Here is a 10,952-nt window from a genome sequence, read left to right on the forward strand (position 1 = left end):
AGGAATATGAAAACTCATTTATTTATTTTCTAAATATTTTATTAAATTAAAAAACACTTTTTTTGAATTTATTAAAAATTTAAATTAAAGTTTTCAACTTTTAAATTTCAATATCCTCCAAAATAGCATAAAATTACCTCTGATGTTACTACATGTTGTTGCAATATTTTTTAACAGTTTTGAGCTAATAATTTGGTAAAAAAGAGCAAAAGTTGGATTTTGTTGGTCAATATTGAGATTTCTTTTTTTTTGTACATATTGAATTTTAATGAGTTTCTCAATTATTGCAATTGGACAGAAGATCTAAATATAATGAATATATCCCTACTAAATGTAATTAAACACTTTAAATAAATAGTATACAGTTTTTAACAAGATTAAGTACTCTAATAATACATTTCACCTACATTTATGTAAATTACACACTTCAGTAATTTTTTAAAAATGGTCTTTTATCCTTAGAAAATCGAATAGGCTAATATTCTATGCTGTCTGAATGTATTTATTGTGTTCAGTAATCAGATGCTGGTATACTTGTCAAGTTTATTGCAGAAAATCTGCCAAAAAAGTTAACATTTGGCTTGTAAAACATATGGCGAGCAAGTGGCCTCAGACCACAATTAATTTCGCTATATGTTTCTATATAGCCTTAGTGGCTATAACATTTTTATTAATATCAGCAGGCCCGTGAAGTTTTGTATGTACCTTTGCCTGCATGGGGGACATACCCTGAAAAGGACAACCCCTGTTGTCCAGCTCTTTCTCCCAGCATATTGGTTTAAACAGACACACCCTCTAAACCAGGCCGGAGTACACCCATTTTACACAAAAATCACTACTTTTGCATGGGCCGGAATTACCACAAACAAGTCTTCAATGTCAGCAAGTTACACATGTTTACAAACTACATGCTATCCCCTGTCACTTCAGTGAAACAGCTGCCACTTCATAGCTGTCTGCCATGAAATAATCACAGTCAAACAGCAGACTACTTGCGCGGTCAAATTTCCGGATTTTCGACAACCAAATGGGAAGATAACTGTAATCTGAGGCCTATCAGTCCATTTTCCCTCCTAAAAACTGGCCCACACTAATGCATTCCAATGATATACATATTAAAGCAATGCTCAGTTAGTATCGGGATGTCACCTTTAAACTGAGAGTATATAGAGGCTGTGTTAAACCACCTACCACAGTGCCTTGCCATGGCCAATTTTAGCAATGGAAACTTGAGGGACACCAACTTCAAAATGTAATAACTTTATCAAATTTTGGAATTTCTTCATACAATGAGCAGCTATTTTTTCTTCTACATATGCTCTATCTGCACAGTGTTGTCTTGGAAAGATTTTGAAATATTTAAAGAAAAAAAAATGAATCATTAGAGTTTCTCAATTATTGCAATTGGACAGAAGATCTAAATATAATGAATATATCACTACTAAATGTAATTAAACACTTTAAATAAATAGTATACAGTTTTTAACAAGATTCAGTACTCTAATAATACATTTCACCTACATTTATGTAAATTACACACTTCAGTAATTTTTAAAAAATGGTCTTTCATCCTTAGAAAATCTAATAGGCTAATATTCTATGCTGCCTGAATGTATTTATTGTGTTCAGTAATCAGATGCTGGTATACTTGTCAAGTTTATTGCAGAAAATCTGCCAAAAAGGTTAACATTTGGCTTGTAATACATATGGCAGAATAATCCATAATGCATATTCAGTGGTCATTACTACAAACATCCTTCCAATCAAGAAATACTACACTGAGGTATCCAAGACACTGGCACATGACTACACTTGTTAACAGTTATCACTGGAAACTGAAAAATATGGTGCAAGTACCTCTTGGTAGGATTTATATCAGCATTTTGTGACAAAATCTTCATTTTCAAAGTTGTCGTCAACAAAAAACATATTATGGTGTATACCTAAGTAATATCTGTAGGGCATATTCATATTAATATGCATTTATATGGACTGTTTTGCCTTTTACAAAGTGGCTACATGTCTAATACAGTAAATGAAGTAGATTAAGTAAATACAGCAGGTCAAAATTGAATCTGAGGCCTATCATGTCTAATTTTCCCTGAGGAACTCATTAAAATTCAATATGTAAAAAAAAATTAAAATCTCAATATTGACTAACAAAATCCAACTTTTGCTCTTTTTTACCAAATTATTAGCTCAAAACTGTTAAAGAATATTGCAACAACCTGTAGTAACATCAGAGGTCATTTTATGCTATTTTGGAGGATATTGAAATTTAAAAGTTGAAAATTTTAATTTTAATTTTTAATAAATTCAAAAAAAATGTTTTTTAATTTAATAAAATATTTAGAAAATAAATAAATGAGTTTTCATATTCCTTGTGGTATTCACAATCAGTCTGTGTAATTTCACCTCTCTGGTTATAATACTTTCATCAGAATCAAGCATTTAACCGGTGTAATGTGTGAACTATATCAGGCCTCAGACCACAATTAATTTCGCTATATGTTTCTATATAGCCTTAGTGGCTATAACATTTTTATTAATATCAGCAGGCCCGTGAAGTTTTGTATGTACCTTTGCCTGCATGGGGGACACATACCCTGAAAAGGACAACCCCTGTTGTCCAGCTCTTTCTCCCAGCATATTGGTTTAAACAGACACACCCTCTAAACCAGGCCGGAGTACACCCATTTTACACAAAAATCACTACTTTTGCATGGGCCGGAATTACCACAAACAAGTCTTCAATGTCAGTAAGTTACACATGTTTACAAACTACATGCTATCCCCTGTCACTTCAGTGAAACAGCTGCCACTTCATAGCTGTCTGCCATGAAATAATCACAGTCAAACAGCAGACTACTTGCGCGGTCAAATTTCCGGATTTTCGACAACCAAATGGGAAGATAACTGTAATCTGAGGCCAAGTGTTCAACTATCCATATGGTAAACACCGTATAGTCGTAAACGTAATTTAAATGTGCAGAGGTGTCGTTAAACAAACATTCCTTTCCTTTCCTCCCAGGTTGAAACTTGAAAAGGTAAACCAGTTTACAATAGGTTTACAAGCTGACAGTAACTGTTGTTACAGGATGATGCAAAGCGAAACTGTGATTCATTCTTCTCCGGGAACGGAACATAGCTCAACGGTAAAGCGCTCTGCTGATGCGCGATCAGTCGATCCCCATCAATGGGACCATTCAACTATTTCTCGTTTCAGTCAGTGTTCCATAGCTGGTGTAACAAATGACATGGTATGTGCTACCCTGTTTGTGGCATGGTGCACATCGAAAAGAGTATCCATAGCGTTAAAGCAGCGATTTTCCTCACTCTTTATCTGCGTGGTCTTTAACCATATGCCTACCGGCCTCAGTGACGTCGTGGCAGGCCATCGGTCTACAGGCTGGTAGGTACTGGGTTCGGATCTCAGTCGAGGCATGGAATTTTGTAATCCAGATACCGACTCCAAACCCTGAGTGAGTGCTCCGCAAGGCTCAATGGGTATGTGTAAACCACTTGCACCGACCAGTGATCCACAACTGGTTCAACAAAGGCCATGGTTTGTGTTATCCTGCCTGTGGGAAGCGCAAATAAAAGATCCCTTGCTGCCTGTCGTAAAAGAGTAGCCTATGTGGCGACAGCGGGTTTCCTCTAAAAAAAATCTGTGTGGTCCTTAACCATATGTCTGACGCCATATAACCGTAAATAAAATGTGTTGAGTGCGTCGTTAAATAAAAGACTTCTTTCTTTCTTTTTAACCATATGCCTGACGCAACATAACCGTTAACAAAAGTGTATTGTGTGCCTTATTAACAAAAACATTTTTTTCTTGTTTTGCCGTGCTTCTCAACACGTGTAAAGGGCAGTCAACAACCGTTTCTGCCGCCTTGAAACAATCACCATCTTCAAACCGACTGCCACGAATGAAGGGGTTCAAATTTCTCAACAGACAATAATCACCAACTACTCGCTTTTGAATTGAAGTATCATTTTCAATTTGTGTGGCGAGAAACTTCCAATTTGGTCACCTCCATGGTTACAGATGGGTGGTTACCGTCAAGTAATACTGTGTAAATACATGAATATAGAATAACAAAGCGACGTCTTATTGATCCGACAGTTATATGAAACAACAAGCTTTAAGACAAATTGATGATGGTATCACTTTGGTATCTAGTTGTACGGCCGTTTTGCTGCCCCACCGTACTCGTTTCGTACCACCCTCCACCAAATACTCTTAAATACGGGCATTATAATGTTGATTTTGTAAGTGATATTTTTATTTGTTTCGTACGCTGCTAGTACCCCTCCCTCCCTCCGTCGGCCCAAAGTATATTCTGTACGTTAGTGAAATTATTGAAAACTGTGACCAAGCCGTAAATTAATTTGTAAAATCTTCCAACATGACATTTACATACATATGCTCCAGTTACGCAATGGAGTGTGGCAGTGGTAGAATAACGTGGCTGACTGTTACCATATGTCAGCTTTACTCGACACGGTTCCCTGCCGTACACGAGTTACACTGGTGGCGCGCTGACGTATACATACAAATCGTTGTCTTGCCCAGGTGACACCTGTTACATTAATAACCATTTTCTGTTTTTATTTTCACATATATTCACAACTACATGTAGCTACATTCACGCAGTATAGATTTATCGTCACAATAGGCACGGCAGCTGTTTGTGCTCCCAAGTTAGTTGAAAGAAAACATAATTTAATTTACATAATATTATATATGTTTGCATCCATCCCTCCATTATTTATGTTACGAGTGACTCGCAACTGGTGTACAAACGTAGTTATACGGGCAGCAAGTGGGTGGGGGTGGGGGTAGGGGTGGCATAGCCCGGTGGTAAAGCGCTCACGTGATGCGCGGTCGGTCTAGGATCGATCCCCGTTTGAGGGCCCATTGGGCTATTTCTCGTCCAAGCCAATGCACCACGACTGACATATCAAAGGCCGTGGCATGTGCTATCCTGTCTGTGGGATGGTGCATATAAAAGACCCGTTGCTACTAATGGAACAATCAATGTACTCTAATGATGTCGTTAAACAAAACAAACTAACTTGTTTTCGTCATATGTTTTCCGATCTGAAAAAGCGCAGATAAAAGATGCCTTGCTGCTACTCAGTATGATAGGTTTGCAGCGGTAGATGGTTTCCTATCTTTTACTCTTGATCCAATGGCAAGACAACGGAATGGCCGTAGTTTCGGGGGCGTCATTAAACAAGTATTCCTTTTTCGATTTTCATTCACGCTAAAGACACGGCGAACATTCCAGAGGTTCCCTCCCATTCTGCCTACAACCCACTTTGCCTTCACCCATTCTGCCTACAACTCAGTATGCCTACACTCAGTTTGCCTACAACCCAGTATGTCTACACTCAGTTTGCCTACAGTATGAAAAAGTGACATCCCCAGTTAATAGTTGGACAATCCCTATTATTTTGTGTCTCAAACCAATATAAAAACATTGTATTATATAAACAATTAATATTATAATGAATAGAATTAATGTAATTGGGGCTAAGTTTACAGCAAAACAATGACAACGTCTAGAGGACTTTTATATCAACATTTATTAAATGAATTTAGATTACAAACACATTTAAGATTGCCAATGGAAACGCGTTATATAAAAGAAATATGTAAGATTAGAATATGCGCTCATAAATTAAATGTAGAATCTAGCAGGTATCGAAACATTGAACGATCAGAAAGAATATGTACTCTGTGTAACGCTAATGCCATAGAAGATGAATATCACTTTATAATAGAGTGTCCACAATACAAAGATTTGCGTTATAAATAAATAAAAATGTATTATTATAAGCGGCCAAGTGTGTATCGTTTTATACAGTTATTAACCACCGGTAACAATAAGGAATTGAATAACCTAGGCAAGTATTTAGCGCAAGCGAATACAATTAGAGATCGGTTAATGCAGGATGATAGTTAATGTAATAAATGTAACTTATATCACTTCATTTGTCCATGATTATATATAAACCACACCCACCCTTGTTTTGCACGTGTGTATTTTGTATAACTATGTTGTATTATTTATGTTATGTATTCAGCTGATGAGTTGTAAAACTCAAAGCAAATAAACAACTTGAAAAATGATTTCAAACTGAGTGTAGGCAAACTGGGAGGACACCATTCCAGACATGCCAGACGGGTTGTATGGAATCTGAAGACAACTTCCATCCCTTTAGTTAATCACAACAAAGGCAGGTGAAAATAGAAAATTGTTTAATCTATCAAATAATATCACAGTATTGACAATCATTGAACACAAACAGTATTCGTGTGTGGGCCTGGGCAATCGAGGATTTCTTCATCAAGAAGTTCTCATTCCACATTGAATTATACTATTTTATATTCACACACTTTTCATGGCCAAGTTGGAAAAAAGTTAGTTTTTAATTTTGTTTATATCTATCTATCTATCTATCTATCTATCTATCTATCTATCTATATATATATATATATTAAAGAGGGAGGGGAAGGGGTTGGGGTTTAACTGATGGGCGTGTTTTGTGACAATGTGGTAACTGGGAGGTCCAAGGAAAAGAGATTATGATTATGATTTGATTTTAATCTCAGACATTCGGTTTTGTTTATTGATCAACATACGTACATTACTGTATCACTCCACCCCACACCAGTATTTGTTTCAGAAATGAAGGCCGAGCAGTCCACTTCTGTTTGAAAACATTTTATTCAGGTAGCCTAAGTAAACGTCAGTGTGTTCTCCACCATAAAATGTCGAGTCATTGTGGGCACGTATTAAGAATGTACACTTTAATGTAACAACTGCATGAGTATTTTAAATCTGAATCAGGGCTCCTGCTATAGACGTATTTCATTTTTGTGTGAATGCCATGCATGTAACTACTCATGTTCGATTAAGTCAAACGTGTTATTCATATTTCAGGAGATCACATAAATGGTACACGTAATTGGCAATAAACTAGTTCCTAAACAAATAGGGGTGGTTAAGACACCCCTTTTGGTGTGTTTATTAAAAAGTGTCTGGGTTTGCTCCAGACCGTGTTAACCCTAGTTAGTACCTGTTACACGAGTTTGTTTCAAACTGTAGATGGGTTCGTGGTTTGCTCCAGACCGTGTTAACCCTAGTTAGTACCTGTTACACGAGTTTGTTTCAAACTGTAGATGGGTTCGTGGTTTGCTCCAGACCGTGTTAACCCTAGTTAGTACCTGTTACACGAGTTTGTTTCAAACTGTAGATGGGTTCGTGGTTTGCTCCAGACCGTGTTAACCCTAGTTAGTACCTGTTACACGAGTTTGTTTCAAACTGTAGATGGGTTCGTGGTTTGCATAAGTGAAAATATCGAGAGTGGAGCTTTAAGACTGTAACATTGATCTGAATACACGCGTCCGTTTTCATTAATCAGCCTGTAGTACTTATTCTTTAGTTATAAACAGTTCTTGTTCTTCAGTTATAAACAGAGTTCTTGTTACACAGAAACATACCACTCACCAATTCAAACAACCGCACACACTATAAAGGACATGTTTGAGTATCATTGTAAAATATTATAACAACAATAAACGTACACAAGTTAATAATGTGTGCGTTTCTGGTTTTGCTGATATGTTGCATATATCCAGGGTCCGTGCTTATGAAGCCTTTAGAGTCTAGACTCCGACTAATAGACTCAATACACATGGTAACGCCATACAAACTGCAGATTTTTGACATCATCATAGATTTGAGTCTAGACTCTAAAGGGGTTCTATTTTAAGACAAATTCTTGCCATTATCCGTAGTGCTTCACAAAGGCTGTGGTACGTGCTGTCCTATCAATAACAAAGTAGCCTATGTGATAATAGCGAGTTTGTTCTCTCTTACTTTAAAACCATGTGTCATAATGACCTCATGTGTCACACACACACACACACACACACACACACACACACACACACACACACACACACACACAATTATAATGGCTTTTCTATTCGTAGGTGTCGTTATACGGCATTGCTGTTCGTTCTCTATTCTATCAATAACATACTATTCATTTTACTGTACGTTTCCTTTTATAAGAATAACATACCACTCATTTTTTTTTTTTTTTTTTTTTTTAACGTTCATCAATTAGAAACAAAGTCAAATAAATAATATTTCCATTTCTAAACCATTCGAAGGTAATGAAGTCACGTGGTGACCTGTCGTCAATGGTTTCTTCTATGACGTCTGGCTGAACACAGCACACATCACGACTGTTAAGAGAGATGTCAAGGTCAAATGTTGGAGATGACTCGACACACCTAGAGAGAAGAAAACAGCCTTTGCACAAACACAGTCAAACAGACTGGCTATGAAGTAAGTAGTACAGGTAACGTATTGCACAAACACAGTTAAACAGACTGGCTATGAAGTAAGTAGTACAGGTGACGTATTGCACAAACACAGTTAAACAGACTGGCTATGAAGTAAGTAGTACAGGTGACGTATTGCACAAACACAGTTAAACAGACTGGCTATGAAGTAAGTAGTACAGGTGACGTATTTGTTACACAACACTGACCTTCACTTTGATCGTGTATGAGCAAGACATACAGGATGTACATGTATACGAAATGTGCTTCAAATAGAATCTATGGTTTCTAAAGGAAATTACAAAATGCAAAAAACAACAAACACCCTAAAACCCCCCAAAACCCAAACCCAACAAAACAAACAATGACAACTACACAAAATTTCGATGCGGTTGTAACCTTCGAAAAAATAACGTTTATAATTTCACTCTCTGTGACCAAGATCATGGAATTTAAGGTACGTATAATTCCAGTGCACACAAAACGTATTCATAGGTATGTGGGGCGTGACGTAGCCCAGTGGTAAAGCGTTCGGTTGATGCGCGGTCGATCCGGGATCGATTCCTGTCGGTTGGCCCATCAGGTATTTCTCGTTCTAGCCAGTGCACCACGACTGGTATTTCAAAGGCCTTGGTATGTACTACCCTGTCTGTGGGATGGTGCATATAATAGATCCCTGGCCTCGAATCGAAAAGAGTAGCCCACGAAGTGGCGACAGCGGGTTTCCTCTCTCAGTATCTGTGTGGTCATTAACCATATTGGAGTGTCGCTAAATATTCCCTTTCTTTCTACCTATACAAACTGTACTGTTGTCATTTGTGATGTAATCATTTAATATTTTAATATACTTACTCATTATATAGTGCTCAATGTCCTATTTTCAGGTGTTTTTTTTTTTTTTTTTTTTTTTTTTTAAAGAAACAAACGTTTAAAAAGCCGCTATTAAAACCACTCCACCAACACAAGCCACACGGGCAGGAGTCGTTTGCCTGGTCTCACCTGGCGTGTACTTGAACTCGACCGTCGCCTTCTTGTTGATGACGTGTCGTTGCGCTGCGTCCAGGTACTGGTACTGGGCGTCCGTCACCGCGTTCGCTTGGTTTGTGCTGAATGACGTCATCTGGACGTCGCTGAAACTCTAAACACAGACACACAGTTTAGTAGTAATCCAAATACACTTTTAACAATAACTTGTGGTAAAGTCACTACAAAGACATAGCTGTGTTTGTTTCTGTAGAGAAGTGGGGTGCGTACGGCTCGACTGGAGAACATACATCTGAGGTGCAGACAGACATAGAACTGATCCACTCTGTGACTCGCTGTTATTAGTTGATGATGTTTTATTCATGCAAATAGGATACACCAGTACCCCACGATTGGTATTTCAAAGGTCTTTGGAATGTGGGGTCCTGTCTGTAGGAAAGTGCATATAAAAGATCCCTTGCTGTTAATGGAAACATGTAGTGGGTTTCCTCTAAGAATGACCAAATGTTTAACATTCAAATTGCCGATGACAGATAAATCAATGTGCTTTAATGGCGTCGTTAAACAAAACACACTTAATAATATATACTGACGTCCAAAAGAAACTATACCAAGAAACAATTATTTAATTTCCTTTATAATTTGGATAATGGAAACAAAATGGTGGTTAAATACGTTTCTTCTTATATGGAATGAAATTTTGTTATCAACATGTCACAACACCACTCTCATGAATATATAATAATAATAATAATAATAATAATATAATTATAATATATATATATATATTATGTTTTAAACATGCAACATATTTAATTTTTTCTTCAGTAGTCTCAGAGTATTGGTATAGTTTCTGTTGGACGTCAGCCTAGTAGTAACTGCTTATGGCCCTGGGTTTCGTGGAGTAGCCTCCCTTGAGAGAAGCAGTCCCTAATCCTAACATAAACAATACTGGCAGTGCTGACAGTCTCAGATCTAGGATTTATTCATGTATGTGGACGAGATGTTAATATAGTGTTGTTCTGTTGTATTAATAACAAAACTGCTCATACCCACCCCCCAAAAAAATAACCACAAGACCCGCCACAGCAAAGCAAGTGGCCTCAGACTAGTACGAACGAGCTGGCCAGTACTGATGGAGTCGCCACAGTTCAAAACAACTTGGTGCAAATAGAAAATATTAAATACCTTCAGTGTTTCCTTGGGCATGCGCTGAATGACATCAGGAGTAATCTCTGCAATGTGATTGGCTGTCAGTTGTTTGACTTGCGCTGGTTGAAAGCCTCCTGTGAATCGAAACATTTTATGTCAAACAAGTTTCCAATTTAATTAGTATTATGACACCAGTGAACTAAATTTGTTTCTCAAGAGCTTCAAAAGTCCACACTACATTCAAAATAATGTTGAGTAAAAAATCTATATTTACAATACTAGAAAACACTCATCTTACCTAGAATAATACCCATGTCAGTATCTAACGTACATACCTATAATAATACCCATGTCGGCATCTAACGTACATACCTATACTAATACCCATGTATCTAACGTACATACCTATAATAATACCCATGTCAGCATCTAACGTACATACCTATAATAA

The 10,952-nt window shown here is 37.1% G+C and overlaps 1 protein-coding gene across 1 annotated transcript; it reads right to left on the minus strand.

The window, feature by feature from the left end:
- Positions 1-6,253: 6,253 nt before the first annotated feature.
- On the minus strand, positions 6,254-10,852 carry LOC121379863. Its single transcript, XM_041508515.1, has 4 exons — positions 10,837-10,852; positions 10,538-10,635; positions 9,365-9,503; positions 6,254-8,314 (listed from the first exon to the last, which is right to left on the minus strand). Exons 1-4 carry the CDS (start codon positions 10,850-10,852, stop codon positions 8,232-8,234), a joined length of 336 nt encoding a protein of 111 aa, XP_041364449.1. The 3' UTR covers positions 6,254-8,231.
- Between the last annotated feature and the right edge of the window lie 100 nt (positions 10,853-10,952).

The sequence above is a fragment of the Gigantopelta aegis genome, chromosome 8 (assembly GCF_016097555.1).
Source record: "Gigantopelta aegis isolate Gae_Host chromosome 8, Gae_host_genome, whole genome shotgun sequence".
Classification (NCBI taxonomy): domain Eukaryota; kingdom Metazoa; phylum Mollusca; class Gastropoda; order Neomphalida; family Peltospiridae; genus Gigantopelta; species Gigantopelta aegis.